This window comes from Sminthopsis crassicaudata, chromosome 5 (genome assembly GCF_048593235.1).
Source record: "Sminthopsis crassicaudata isolate SCR6 chromosome 5, ASM4859323v1, whole genome shotgun sequence".
Classification (NCBI taxonomy): domain Eukaryota; kingdom Metazoa; phylum Chordata; class Mammalia; order Dasyuromorphia; family Dasyuridae; genus Sminthopsis; species Sminthopsis crassicaudata.
The window spans coordinates 23,781,166-23,796,720 of record NC_133621.1 but is presented as its reverse complement, the minus strand read 5'-3'; the positions used below and the strand labels follow the sequence as shown (position 1 = coordinate 23,796,720).

Here is a 15,555-nt window from a genome sequence, read left to right as displayed (position 1 = left end):
ACGTTGAAGAAATCCAAACTGCTCATTTGCTCGAGCAATTCTGCTTTCTACTCTCACCCTTCTTTTTGGATCTCGTGTATTTTAACTGCTTTATTTAAAAATTTAACAAGACACAAGTAAATCACACACTCAAATTCACATCATTTTCATCCCTCGACATGACATATATTTACATCTGAGAATAGCCCAGCCAGGGCTGGCGTTCGCTCCCCCTACTCCCTCGCCTTCTTTCCAGCGAGAGCGCTGGCAAGCAGGAAATGCCGCTGGACTCAGATTTGTCCAGGGTTATTCCGAGCTGCTCTGAGACTGAACGGATTGCTAAGACGGTTAAATACCCCAGAGTGGAGAGAAGGACCCGGGGTTTTTTGGCAGAGGGGAGCCAACAAGATGTCGGCTCCAGTCTGGCCTCTGCCATATCCTGGGATCCGGGCAAAGCACCCGCCTTCACCGGCCTCTGGGAAACTCTGCAGCTGAGAGAGAAGGGGCTATTGGACACAGCGAGCGAGCTCTCCTCAGAAAGGCTCCCACGGGCACTTCTGCCAAACTTCTGTAGCGCTCCGGGTCTTCAACGCCACCCACCGGGGTCACGGGGGTCACACAGTGGGGGCAGGATTTGAACCCTCCTCCTCCTGTACTAGAACCCAGATCTCTATACTAGATGATGGTTTCCTCTCATTTACTGGGAGAAGAGAATCAAAACTTGCCATTTAGAAATTCAAAAAACTTCTCCCTTATATTAGTTTAATATTTGGGTGGGACCTCACAGTTGCCCTGGCACAACCCCAAATAGCTTTTCTGATCCAATTTACTTGAAATCAGGGATGTGCTGGTAAATATTTAACAACCAGTTTGGGGGGAGGGAGGAAACACATGTGCAGAGGACATTTTCATACTGAATCCTTAACTACATTTAAGTTTCAACAATCAACAGAACAACAAAGGAGGCCAGAGTCTGTGGCAAGTTTTCAAGGGGTAACCGATCCCCTGCTTGAAATGTCCCAGTCTCCCCATCTATGCCGGAGATCGTTACGTTTTGGGGTCGATAGCATGGACACTCATCACAAGCCACTGTAATAAATTAGCTGCTTTGACCGTCCCAACGAGGACACTAGAAAGCATCAGTATTGTCAGGCCTATTTCCCACAATCCAACTGAGGCTGAACCCAAAGCACCCGGCCAAAAAGGGGGCGGGAGGGGTGACTAACTCCTGGGGGAGGGGCGCATTAACCACGCACGCCTAGCTCCCAGCCCCCAGCACTGTGTGCCATTTAGCACCCAGAAGACGCTCAAGCGCACTAGTTAACGCACATCATCATTCTCCTCGCTGTCTTTCTAGGAGGTGCACTCCATTTGGATAATGACAGGCAATTACCCATATTTCTATAAAAAACACAGATGGTTGGGAAGCCTACTCAAAGGCAGCAAGAATTAATAAGGGCTAGCCATTTCAAAGGGCTTTTTAAAATCTCTATTAATAGTCTTCCAAGACTTTTTCCATTTTGTTCATCTATATTTGGTATCGCAGGAAATGTGATATCTTCCTTCCAAAAAGCAGTGGAAGGCACAGGAAGGATTCAAAGATGGTTGCTCAGATTTTGATCCTTCTTCAAATTATTGTGAAAGTAAACAATCCCCATGCAAAGCACACACTTTAGTTACTATGATTTTACTTAATGTGGACCTGACTTGTCTGGGGAGCTGGGCGGCACAGCGCACGGAATGCCAGGCCCAGTCGGGAAGCCTCACGTTCCCAAGTTTAAATCCAGCCTCGGACACTTAACTAGCTGTGTGACCCTGAGCAAGTCACTTCCTGAGTGGAGAAGGAAATTTCCAATACTCCAATATGTCTGCCAAGAAATCCCAGAAAGTCAGACACAACTGAGCAACTTCTCCTCCTATTTCAGTGTACAGCTGATTATTTAAGACCACACCCTGACTCCCAATCATATTCCTACAGAAAATAAAACCCAAAACATTAAAGCAATTACTCTGGTCAGCTGGGGGAGGGTAGTGGATGTATCGGGGGTCCAGAGTCAGGAAAGCCTGAGCTCAAATACAATCTCAGACCCTGGGCATATCACATAATCTGTTTGCCTCAGTTTCCTCATCTGCAAAATGGGGTGAATAAATGAACCCATCTCCCAAGGTTGCGAAGATCAAATGGGACCATAACTGTAAAGTGCTCAGCACCTGGCACACAGTAAGTGCCACAGAAGCAGCCGCTGCTGTTGTTACAATCCTTATTTCCTTCTCCCTATGACCCTTCTGCAAATTTCAGGAGCACAAGGAGAGTCCAAGTGCTGAGATTCAGATTTTCCTTCTCTCCCAGGCAGGTCGGCAGCCCTTCGAGCCCAGTCCCTTCCCTCTCCGGGTCCTAGGTTCACACAGGGTTTCTGTTCTGCAGTCGTTCAGTCCATGGCACGATTTCCCAGGCAGGGCCAGTAATGGACACTTCCATTGGATCGGGGCCCAATCAGGCAGGCCCTGGGGCAGTAGGCGCATCATGTGCTTGGAGGCCATGGCTGTGGCAGAACAAAGGCTCTTCCTCCTCTCCTCCCCATCACCGTTACCCTCTCTCTTTTCCCTTCTTCCCGGAAGCCCAAAGCAGCACCCTACACGGAGGGTCACTTCGGCATCAGACAAACTGAGTCAGGCCTTTGGCGAGGCAGGCCTGGTGGGGGGCAAAGGCTGCGGTGGGGACCACAGGTAAGCAATCCCTGGAGCTGCTGCCCGCGGTAAAGCTTCCAGAGCCATCAGTCGGGTTCCCTGATGCTATGGCAGCTCCTTCCTTTTGAGGTTGTGTCCTGTGAAGATAAGCTGGAATTTTTCCATGGTTTCCCCACTCTTATTAATAGCTCTGGAAAGATTGGATTTCTTCCACGAGGAGAATAAGAAGAAATCGCCCCTTTGTATTAGGCAATTAGGGAGAGGGAAAATGAGATGTTTGATCTTTTCTTAAAGATCAAGCTTTGAAGGCAGAAAAATATTAATGGTTTCATTTGACCCACAAGGGTAAAAGAGGTGGGGACCAATGGACTATGGGTAGAAAGCATTCTCTTGGACTCAGAGCTTTCCCTGGAGAACTTCCTAAACTCTCAGATCAGGGTTGTCATTTCTCCTTCAGTCTTGGAGTAGACCGTGACATCAGGGAGGTGACGCCATGACGAACAAGTGAGCTGGATGTAAGGGAGGGAAGGCTGAGCCAGGTCAAATGGCTGAGCTCAAATGCAATCTCAGACCCTGGGCATGTCACATAATCTGTTTGCCTCAGTTTCCTCATCTGCAAAACGAGGTGAATAATTGCACCTATCTCCCAAGGTTGCAAAGATCGGATCCAGGGGCCTGGAGATGGCCCTAGATGCAGCAGGAGACTTTGACCTTTTTAAGCTAACTCAGTGTGACTGAGGCTGCCCCCATTCAGTGATTAAGGCTGGGATTTCACTGAGTTAAAGAATGACCTCTCTGACCCAGTTCAAAAAATCTAAACAAATAACTGACTGAGTAGAGGACTGGAGAGAGACAGGAGAAGAGGGTACGTGGGGCCCCAGCCCAGGGCAGGGTCAGAGCCTCAGGCTCCTTTCCAAGAACTGCCTTTCTGTGTGAGAGGCTGAACGGGCCTCCTCCAGAAAACCGGGCTGCCACAGGACAAACTTAAAGAGCGCGCCAAGGAATCTTTAGGACAATAGAGTTTGAAGGTACGCTCGAATACAGACAATGTGCCACGGCTAGAAGAGCTTGCAAAGGACGTGTCCTTGCCACAGCGGCTGCATCAGTTACAGATTCCAGATGGGGACACCCTCTGTCCCCCTGTGCTTGGATAAAATGGGAAATTCTTAGTACCTGGTCTCCCAAGGTGGGATTTCTCTCTACTGCCAGTTCTCCAAAAGAGAATGGGTTTCTGCTCGTCACACGATTCCCCTCCCAGCTTTTTTTCTTGGGAGATCTGGTCTCCACTTCTGCTCTATGCCAACAAACATGAGGAGGGTAATTTATTTCTGCCCAATGTGGCAAAGGAGGAAAGGAATTCCAAATAAATACCTTTTGCTACTTGTAATGAGCTCAGGTAAAAAGCTTGGGAGGGAAGACAAATGAACAGCAAAAATGAGCAGCTTTAATTGCTATTTAAAGTCCTGCAGTGAAGAGAACCCCTACAGGAATCCTTCTCCAAGGCCTCTTTGTAGCCAGAGGGGACCTTGGGCCTCAGAAGGCAGTACCCAAGAAGCACGAGCCATGGAGATCGCTCAGCGAGCCGGGCCAACCAGCCACGGACTAGATCAGCCCGCTGCTATCCAGCACAAGGACTACTAGACTCGTCCGCAGGAACGCTGGGTCCTTTCCTGTCCAAAAGCAACTCATGCTGAAGAAAGAGGAGCACAACCTTGGAGAGATCCGTCAGGTTTGGGGAATCCAGGAATGACAGGAACGGCCCTAATGGGTGGAGGGATGCAGGTGGCCAGCTCTGAAAGGCCATCTTCAGTGTCACCAGCTGAGTACTGTGCTTTACTTGGAAACAAGCTGTGATTGGCGGGCTCTGAAGGAAGCCTGTGGCTCTTCCTTAGAGATCAAGGCCTTGAGCAGGGTTATGAAGATCACACAAGCTTACTGGACCCTGACCAGAGGGCTAGATTTAGTCACACATGCTGCCACCGGCCCAGCACGCAGACTGCTTCGAGGAACACAGAGTGAAACCGCTCCGGATCGGGGAGACTCTCCTGCGCGCCACATCTCAGAGTGACCCAAATAATGCAGACCCACCACCTGATACAACTCAGGCCATCCTTACTCTGCAAGGAGAGGACATTCCTTACCTGCCGCCATTAGAACCTGATTTTTCCCCTTGTTTTCTCCAGAACGGCACAAGCATATTTGTGCAGAGACATCGCCAACGATGACTGACTAATCGCCCCATGCTCACTTCTTTCCCTCTTGGGCACATGCTGATGAAAAACTAGAAACAAACCCAAAAACTTTTCATCTCATCTTCTTTTGAGCCACTGACCGTCAAAGGAATAGCTGCTGTGGACCAATTGTCTAGGCAATTAAAGGCAACTAGACTAATAATCTTTGTGTTTCTACCACACAATTGGGCATCAAGACATTTTTGCATCTGATCCAAGTTTCTTCCTAATTGAGCAAGGTCCCAATAGCACCACCAGGAAACCAGTGGATTTCTGCAAACTTTCTTCCTGGCGTCTCTCTGGGTAACAGCAAATGATGAGACTGAACTAATGTCCCCAACGACTCCTTCCACGTCTAGCTCTGTGATCCCAGGACCAGCATGCACTGCCCACATCTGCTCTCTTTAAGAATAAACCCACAGAACTTAGCCGCCATAAGAGCATGTCTCTTATCTTTGAACTCGGGGGAAATGTGCAGAGCTTTATCTGAGATCTATAAATCTCTTTGTTGTTGGCGGCTACAAAATGTTAAACCTCCAGGATGCCACGTACTGTTCTTATGGTAGATGGTGCTCCCTCCAGCTGTTCAGAGCTGTCACATTTTACAAATGAGGAAACTGAGAAACAGAACAACAAAGGTCACACAAACCATAAATGGCGGAGCTGAGATCGGAATGCAAAGTTATCACTTACCGGATCAGCTCCCGAACATCGACAGCTAAAGTTCATTCCCTAGGATAAATTACATTTGGTTTGTGGTGTTTTTCTGGGGGAGGGAGGGATAATGGTGTTTTTGTTTTGAGGCTGATTTTTTTTGGCTTAACCATCAGGAATTTGGGTCACAAAAAAAGCAAGAGTTGACAAATAGAGAATATAGAAAGAACAAAAGCTGATTTGCGCCAGATTGCCCCATTCTGAGGGATGCTATGAGGATATTTCATGAGTGTGATTTTGACTTGGAAGGTGGCCTTCCTGGAAGGATTCTGGGAGCCAGAATCCCTTTGAAAGCTGCACACAAGCATCTGGGTCAGACCCTATGTATATTCAGAATAAGAGCCATTAACATAACAAACCTCCCATGAATGTGCATGTAATTCTCAAAGCTACATATCCCTGAAATATGATTGATCCAATGTTTATAGCTCCTTCTGACTCTCCATACTTGGATCAGGAACCAGAAGGAAATATACCATTAAGGACAGTTCAGTTCTTTTTATTTTGCCAAGGTTCTTGTATTTTGCCACCCAATTCATGCACATTTTTTCTTATTTCTTTTAAAATTATTCTGCATTTTTCTACCTTGCTATCATGCAGAAAATAAACACTCTAGTGCAGGATGAAAGTGGAAAAGCATGACGTAGGTGCCCTCTAGTGGTAACATGATTTAATGAGCCCATGACTTATTTTTTTGGAAGAAGAATTTAATTTCTATTTGAGGGGCTAAGGAACCTGAAATCCACCAACTTTAAAAAACAAACAAACAAATAAACAAACAAAAAAACCTACCTGTATTTTTAAAACTAGTTTAAACTAATTAATTTTATAGTAAAATGCAATTAATAAGATCAAGGAAACTACAATTCTTGTCAAAAATTAAAATAGTAAAATGGCCCCCACTAAAACATGAAAGATGATAGTGACAAATGTATCTCAGCTAAAAATCTATAATATGCACACAAAGAAAGACACTCTAAATGACTCTAGGAACACTTTCTGATTTTCTAGTCTTCCCATTTGAGTCTAGAATCTAAATTCATTGAGTCTAGAATCTTTGGTTAGAATCTAGACAAAGGGGGAAAATAGAACATACCCCCAAAATCGTCAGTCCAAGGCAAAAAATAATGAACAAGTTGATCATTTATGCTGTGTCTAAAAAGACGAAAAAAACCTTCAAAAGTTTGACTGTAAGAAAAAAACGATTCCATTTCTAATGATTGAAATGAATGGATTTGTTGTTTATAGTAATTCATATTTTTGAAAAAAGTGGGGGAGGGAATAAAGCTCAAAATTCTGGCTTCAATTCTTTATTTTAGGTGAACTTTATACCCTCCATGACCCAGTCATAAAACCAAAGTCAGAGCCCCCATTTTTGCCACTTCCTATCTGTGCATTTCATGGGGCTCAAATGACACACGTTCCTTCTCGCTCAGGTCAGTGTGATCTGGTTTGCTGACTCCACTGCACACTTTCTGGATTGTTTATCTTTGGAATTTCATGATGGTTTAAATGGGATTGGGGGCGGGGCTGGGATTGTTGAGTTTGGGTTTCTCTGAAGCCAACATGGGCCGGGCATACAAACAGCTAACCAGGGTCATTCGTGGGCCTGGAGCCTATTTGGAGCCAACCTCCCATACCGAAAGAGCTCGATTCCCAACTGTGGAAGCAAAAGGCAAGCTGAGAGGCTAGCATGCTCTCTTCAGGTCAACGGGAAGTTACGAAGGGCGGTAGCAGCGACTGCGTGAGCTTCCTCCAGGGCCTCATCCTCCAGGGGAGCTTGTGGCAAATCTGACCCTCTGATCCAGGCCAGGATCGAGAAACTCTCCTCCAAGGAACCTCAGAATCGGTACTTACTCACGGTTACTTTGTCTTTGTCTCCCAGCATGATATTGTTGGGTGTGAGGTCTCGGTGGACGATCCTCTTTTCTTTATGCAAGTAACGAAGAGCCAGGCACAGCTTGAAACAAATGGAAATGAGATTCTTTTTACAGAAAGAAATCAGAGAGAAAGTCAAATGTAGACATGAATGGAGATGGAAGATGCAGGGGCAGGGGCAAGGATGAGGTCAGACATAGATGGAGGTACAGGTAGTATAGATGAGAAGAGAAAAAGACATGGGCTTAGACCTAGGGAAAGACATAGACACAAAGAGATGAGAGACAGAAAAAAAGATGGAGATGATAGAGATAAAACAAAGACAAAGGCGGTAGAGAGGGAGACAAAGAGAGATAGACATAAAATAAAGACAAAGAAGGCAGAGAGGGTGACAAAGACAGAGATAATAGAGATAAAGACAAAGACAAAAAAGATAGAAACAAAGACAAAGGCGGCAGAGAGGGAGACAAAGAGATGATAGATTTAAAGACAAAGACAAAGAAGGCAGAGAGGGTGACAAAGACAGAGATTAATAGAGATAAGGAGATAAAAAAAAGAGAAACAAAGAAAAAGAAAGTCGAGAGGGAGACAAATGATAGAGATAAAGACAAAGACAAAGTTAGAGACAAAGATAGATAATAAAGATAAAGGCAAAGACAAAAAAGATGGAGATAGAAACAAAGACAAAGAAGGGAGAGAGGGAGAGAGGCAAAGAAGAGAGAGATGGAGGCAAAGACAGACAAAATAGACACAAAGATAAAGGACCAAGAGATAGAGATAGAGACAGAGACAGAGAGGATAAAGTTGCCTTAATGGTTGGTTACTTGGATGCCTCCATGGGATTAACTCAAGAGAATTATTCCATTTTGTGTCTTTTGTAAACAATATATTAAACATGAATCCTTACTTGTATAAATATATTCCATATCCTCTCTTCAGTAAAATGGTGCTGTTTCTCTTTCAAAGAACTGAAATGTTCTCCAAGAGGGGCCCCTTCTATGAGCTCCATAACTATGTACAATCTGTCATCTACACACAAAAGGAGGAGAAGACAACAGCATTCAATACGGACAATAATCTACACAGCACCTGGTACGATGCTGTACTACAAATAGAATAGGCACAATAACTACTCAATGACTGAAATTGTGTAATATAAAACAATCAATATAAATATCATTAAAATTAAAAGCATGTACTACCATTGGGAATTAAAATACTCTATGATTCTTCACTCCCTGCTATAAATCAGCACCCCCTGATTTTATTGCTCTATGTTATTAACTTTTTCATTAATAACAAATATCCCAGTAATATACTTACTTTCTAGAAAAGTTTTATAGTAGCGTACAACATTAGGATGATAAAGCTGTAAGAAAGATGAAAAATATGTGAGGGGATTGGTTTAAAAACCACATTAGAAATCATTTCATTGTAGAAAATTTTAGCTCAGCTTCAGACTGAAAGATAAGAAATGTTTTAAAATATTTTACAAATTGTAAAGCCTCACTAAAATTATCATGATCATTTTTATTTATGCCACAATCAATAAAATATTATCTCACTTCAATGATTTCCGAAAATATAGCCTTCAAAAGAAGTCTAATTAACTGTGCTGTATTAATAGTCACTTAATCATACAGAATGATCAGACATAAAATTTACAATCTGGTCTAACCCTCTGATCTTATAGATGAAGAAATTGAGATTCACATTGAAGTTTTTTTAAGCTGAATTTGGAAATGTTTTAATTCCTCTATCCAACTTTCCCTATCCTTCCAAAAAGAAATTACAAAATTAAAATTATTCTGAGATTCTGCCCAATTTAAGATGTACATTTCTAATTAACTTGGGTTGTTTGGAAAGGTATATGGAATCTAGGTAAATGATGAATAGCTGGACAGTATAGTGGATAGAGTGCAGGCAGACTCTTAGTATAGCCCCTACCCCAATACCTTCCTGCTGCCCAGCTCTAAAGAACGCTACCATTTTGCATGCTGCCTTTCTGAATCCTCCTCTAACCCATCTAACTCTTGTCTCTTTCTGTCTTTGTCTGTGTGCATGTGTCTGTCTCTCTCTCTGTCTCTCTCTCTCTTCTCTCTCTCTCTCTCCTCTCTCTCTCTCTCTCTCCTCTCCTCTCCTCTCCTCTCTCTCTCTCTCTGTCTCTCTCTGTCTCTCTCTCTGTCTCTCTGTCTGTCTGTCTGTCTCTCCTTTCTCTCTCTCTCTCTCTCTGTCTCTCTCTGTCTCTCTGTCTCTCTCTGTCTGTCTCTGTCTCTGTCTGTCTCTCTCTCTCTCTCTCCTCTCTCTCTCCTCTCCTCTCCTCTCCTCTCTCTCTCTCTCTCTCTCTCTCTCTCTCTCTCTCTCTCTCTCTCTCTCTCTCTCTCTCTCTCTCTCTGTCTCTGTCTCTCTCTCTCTCTCTCTTTTTCTGTCTTCTGTCTTTCTCTACTCTCTGTCTGTTTCTCTCTGTCTCTCTGCCTCTGTGTGTGTGTCTCTCTCTGTGTGTCTCTCTGATTCTGTCTTTCTCTTCCCTTCCCGTCTTTTCCTCCTTCCCTCTGTCCCCCTTCCTTCACCACCCACTTAATAGTTATTGGGTTAACATATTATGTGATTAAAGCCTTCTGTGACTCCCAAGTCAGATGGATGGCACTGATCAGGCCTCTAAGGAACCTCTTCTGCCCAGGTCCTGCCAAGCAGAGAGTGCTCAAAAATGTTCCCGTCAAGGAGACATGCCGGGGGAGCCGGCTCCAGGATGTGGCAAGCGGATCCACTCCCAAAGAGGTTTTGCCTTAAGGCCGGATGGGGCCCTCCCAGCATACAGAGCAGCTCTTCTATTCATGAACAAGTCATCCTTGTTCACATCATTGCTTGGGTGAGCTAAATAAAGTAAGTTCAGGTGTGTGACCTGCTATTTTCAAAATGAAATCCAGCTATTTTAATTAATAATTCATAGTCTATCATTGGTATTTTTGTTTCAATGTACAGTTTAACTCAATATGGGAAAATCTGCTGTTGTTCCATCATTTCAATCATGTCTGACTCTTGGTGATCCTATTTGGGGTTTTCTTGGCAGAGGTCCTGAAGAGGTTTCTTATTTCTTTCTCAAGCCCATTTCACAGATGAGGAAACTGAGGCAAAGAAGGGCACATGACTTAGCTAGGATCATCCAGCTAGGAAGTGTCTGAGGCCGGATTTGAACTCAGGAACAAGCGTCTTCTTGACACTAGGCTCCACACTCAGGGCACCATGGTGCCCCGGCACACAGAAGGCCGTTAAAAAATGCAGGCTGACTGACTGACAGTTGCTATGTATAATTGAGTAATCCAGAGTCATTATAATGATGGCACCCAAGAGAAATCACCTCCTAAAGCAACACTCTTTACAAATAGAAAAATCAGACTGACTCAAAAAAAGAGCTCTGAGCCCAATCACAAAGAAAAAGCCCATCTTGAAATGATTATTATTTTTTCCTACTCCCACCTCCAAGATGTTAGTTAGCTGAACACCATCAACCATTAACAAATACCGGATGACCTGAAGCGAACCAAGGGCCCGGACTGCAGCCCCACATTCTCAGTCACATCCTGAAAAGCCACACTTAATAGCCTCAATTTATACAATCTTAGTAGCATAAATGTCAATTGCTTGGTTCCATTTGAAAAAAAGCCAGGAAATTCCAAGTCATAAACAAAACCATCTTTATGCATTTAACCGAGTTAATAATGTATAATCATGATCATAATAATTGCCAGAATTTAGTTAGCATTTTAAAGTTTGTCAGGCACTTTGTGTATATTAACTCCTTGGATTTGAAGTCAAGAAATCTTGAGTTGCCATTCATCCTCAAGCACTTAATAGCAGTGATAAAAAGTCAAGTAATTGTTCTGGGACTTGTTTCCTAATCTGGAAAATGGGGATAATAAATGCAGAGCGGCAGTATGGTGTGAGTGAACAGAAGGCCAGTCCTTCTTGCTTCTATCCCTATCAGTGGTGCCATGGAGGACAAGTCCCTTAATTCCTCAGGGGCCCAAATGACTTTCTAGATGAGGAAAGTTCCTGCACTGATGAAATCCCTGGCCCAGGCTTTAAAACAAGCACCAGCACTACGAGCCAAATCTACCCCCAGTGTTGTAAACCTCAAATGAGAGCCCAGTAACATGGTGTTCCCCAATGGTGAGGTCCCAGTCCCAGTGGCTCTGGCCACACGGACTCTTGGACCTGTGAGCTTGGGGGACAGCTCAGAGATGGGGAAGCAGCACTAATCAGGAGGGCAGCTCTGGGTCTCAGGCTCTGTTGTTTGTACTTGTCACGGGGCTAACCCGAGAAGGCCTCCAATGGCACCATGTGCAGCCCCCCGCCAGCCTGGCCGGTACAGTGGGGAGCTTGCTTCTCGAGAGGTGGGATGCTGAGCAACGGAGAGGGCCCCCAGCTGGAGGCGGAACAGGTGGGCCTCCTTGTGCCCATCTTCTTCAGCCTGGGTTCTTACCCAGCTTCCTTCCCCCAGCCACCTGGAGATCCTCAGCAGCTGGGAGGCAGGCCAGACGGGAGGCTGCCTACTGCACATGGTGCCAGGCCTGGAACTCAGAGCTACTCTACCGATCACGTTCATTACTTAACCGATAGTTTTCCAAACCCAAGAACGCTCACCTGCTCCTTGATTATCGTTAGCTCAGAGACGATGTTCTTTACGCTGCTATCTCGATCTTTCTTGTCCTTCCCAAAGGCAGGGTTGTGTAGGTTAACTTCTTTCATGGCTAAAAGGTTTTGACCACTACGCTTTCTAACCTGTAAAAAGAGAAAGTGCAACATATTGGTCAAGCTGCCATGGGGGGAGGGAGGGAGGAAGAAGGGGAAAAATTAGAACAAAAGGTTTGGCAATTGTCAATATTGTAAAATTACCCATGCGTATATCTGGTAAATAAAAACTATAATTAATAAAAAAAAAAAGAAAAAAAAAAAAGAGAAAGTGAAGGAGAGCTAAGGGACATGGAAGAGACATTTCACAAAGAAGGTCTTGGGATTAACCAGAGCAGCTCAGTCGGCCTCTGAGCGTTTACACTTTTTATTCCAAACCCATCTTCAGTGGAATCATCTAAAAGCATCCACGACCCATTCTGTAGGACGTGGTGTCCAGCAGAGTCTGACGAGGAGTGACGGGCAGACGGCCGTGCAAGTCTAGGCCTGTGGTCACTCTTATTGCAAGAACCATTCGGTCTGCTGTTTATGAGAAGTGATATACACAAATAATGAAAATAAAAATAAAACCTGTCACTCTGAAAACACTGCTGGCCAGCTGAAATTGCCACTGGGAGCACGGGTGGAGGAAAAGAGGCGCCCATTTTTAACTCATCTGTACAACGTCCTCAGTGATGAGACCCCCAGGCCCATGAGGTGTCAGTGTAGAAACCGACGCGCTCACCACTGACTCACTCCCGATGTTCAGGGAAAGGCAAACTCACCTTATAAACGCATCCAAAAGCACCGCTCCCGAGATGGTCTAAAATGGCATAATTGCCTATGTATTTTGTAGGTGCTTTATTCTGATTTATGCTTTCAATGTTTTCAGCAATCTGTTTCAGGTCATCCTCCTGATCAGAAAAGGAAAGGGAGATGAGCGTCCACAGAGATTCTCCTCCGGGCCACGCTGCCAATGCGCCACAGTATTGCTAAAGCTCTGACTTACCATCAGTGAATTCAACTTTGATACCAGCTCTTCGTAAGCACTGATATCACGCACATAATGTCCTATATCAATGAAGATCTCAAACAAGTCAGTGGGGAATAGTCTATGTAAAAAAAAATACATACATGCTTTATGTAGACCTAATCACATCAGGGGACTCTTTCTCCCCACATACTGTCTTAGTGTGTGAATGTGGACACATAGCTTAATCCCTATGTTATCTCTTAATTTATAAAATAGGAGAAATAAGGTCTGTCCCCATTTATTTCCCTCTAATGTATATCAGACCAACTCTGAAAAGGTTTACATCATGTCAATAGAAAAATAAACAAACAAATAAATAAACAAATAAATAAATAAATAAATAAATAAATAAATAGATAAATAAATAAATAAATAGATAAAGGGGACAGCTAGGTGGCGCAGTGGATGGAGCACCAGTCCTAAAGTCCGGAGAACCTGAGCTCAAATCTGGTCTCAGACACTTAACACTTCCTAGCTGTGTGACCCTGGGCAAGTCACTTAACCCCAATTGCCTCAGGGAAAATAAAAAGAAGAAAACTTGCTAACTCAATTTAATACATGAGAACAGTGATTTCCCCCCCAAATCCCTAGAATTGGCACCTCTGCTGAAATGCATCTGTCCCAGAAGAACAGAGCTAGAGGAAATTTGGTGATTAGCCCAATGTGCCATTTTACAAATGAACTGGCTGAGGCCTCCAGATAGGAGGTAGCTTGGCCAAGCACTCCCATCTGGGAAACAGAGCCGTCAAAACTAGAATTCAGCATTCAAAACTCCCTCCACGGTACCACACTTCCTCTTTGCAATCCAGTCATTTTGAGCAAAGCTTTTTTGATCATTTATACTCATCAAATTATGTCTATATAGAATAATCTAGAAATTATCGAATCCAAAATATTTACCTCTATTTATTAAGTCAAGTTGATCAGATATGTTTGGACATTTTTAAATGAATATATAACATGTAAAACATAAGACTGTTTATAAATGAAAATGCTTTTTTGTATTTAATTTTTTTGAAAGAATGAAACATTAAAAAGTCGTCCTAGTCATGGGCAACTCAGAAACCTTATAGCCATATGGTGGCTTATCTCCATGATTTCCTGAGTTATTTATACTTTCCCATAATTAATTATTTTCAAAAGGTAATTTTCCCAGTGATGTGATACTGACTTTGAATTTTTCCTCTGGCATGAAACAAAACTTTCTATTTGAAAACAGGCATGAAAACTGAATGGCAAAAATAACTTTGTTGGCATTTAAAATTCTATAAACACGTACCTTTTAAAGAGAGGTCTATTCCTTTCCATACTGAAGAGAAAGCGCAAGGCTCTAAAAGCATAACACTGTAAAATGAAAGAATGAGCTTTAAAATACTGTCAGGTGATACCCCAAGACTTTAAATCACGGCTGTTAATCCACCTGCCTTAGCTCAGTCCTCCCTCTGCGGGACACCTCAGTGGCACTGGGCACCATTGCCACCCTCTCCTTCACGATAGCCCTCCTTTGAATTCTCTGATCCTTTCCACTGTTCCTTCTCAGCTTTCTTAAGGAGATCATCCTCTTCCTCCCTCCCACTAGAAGTGGGTGTCCCCTAAGGCTCTATCCCAGACAAGTTTACATTTTCTCTCTCTCTACCCTCGGGCGATCTTGTCATCTCCAAAGGGTCCCTGTGTGCAGGGAATTCCCAAATCTCGACATGCTGCCCTGATCACTCCGCCAGCTCCACATGTACATTACCCACCCCCACCCCCCCCTGGGCATTTTCCAATCTCAACTCATCTACAATATTGCTCGTTATGTTTCCCCAGAAGCCTCTTTCTCCTCCAGACCTCTCTTTCTGTTGAGGGCACAGCCATCCTCAAAGGCCCACAGATACCAAATGTTGTCAAGTATGCCTCCAGCAACATTTTTGTAGACCTCCTCCCTTATACCTTCATCACCCAACACCTGGACTTCAATAGCCTCCCTGACTCTAGTCTTCTGTCCATCCCACTCTTCACTCCATCCTACTGCCAAATTAATATATTTGTCACCGTTTTGACCATGCCCTCTCCTTGGCCCAAAAATCATTCTTAACTGCCTAATGTTTATAGGCTAAAATACAAACATCTCTGCTGACAAAGTTATTCACTTCTTGGCTCCCACTTCCCTTTCCAGTCTTATCTTGTATTTTTCCCTTAATAAATGCTCTGCTTCTAACAAAATGACCTATAAGTGGTTTCCTATAGATAGAATTCTATATTAAAGATAACAGTACAGAGACAGAGACAGAGACAGAGACAAAGAATGTCTTCTGGTTTCTGCAGTTCCCTCTTAATTCTATTGCCTTCCCTTTGTTAATTGTCTTCTGCTCATCCTGA

General features: G+C 43.8%; 1 protein-coding gene across 4 annotated transcripts in view; it reads right to left on the bottom strand.

The window, feature by feature from the left end:
• Window positions 1-15,555, bottom strand: part of NEK10 (NIMA related kinase 10) — a 223,887-nt gene that overhangs the window by 137,003 nt on the left and 71,329 nt on the right. For all 4 annotated transcript variants that reach the window (XM_074268058.1, XM_074268060.1, XM_074268059.1 and 1 more), the window contains exons 16-22: window positions 14,474-14,538; window positions 13,171-13,273; window positions 12,947-13,075; window positions 12,135-12,272; window positions 8,814-8,859; window positions 8,398-8,519; window positions 7,470-7,572 (exon numbers count right to left, since the gene is read on the bottom strand). In XM_074268058.1, coding sequence (XP_074124159.1) covers window positions 7,470-7,572; window positions 8,398-8,519; window positions 8,814-8,859; window positions 12,135-12,272; window positions 12,947-13,075; window positions 13,171-13,273; window positions 14,474-14,538 — 706 coding nt within the window. The remainder of the gene's footprint in view (window positions 1-7,469; window positions 7,573-8,397; window positions 8,520-8,813; window positions 8,860-12,134; window positions 12,273-12,946; window positions 13,076-13,170; window positions 13,274-14,473; window positions 14,539-15,555) is intronic.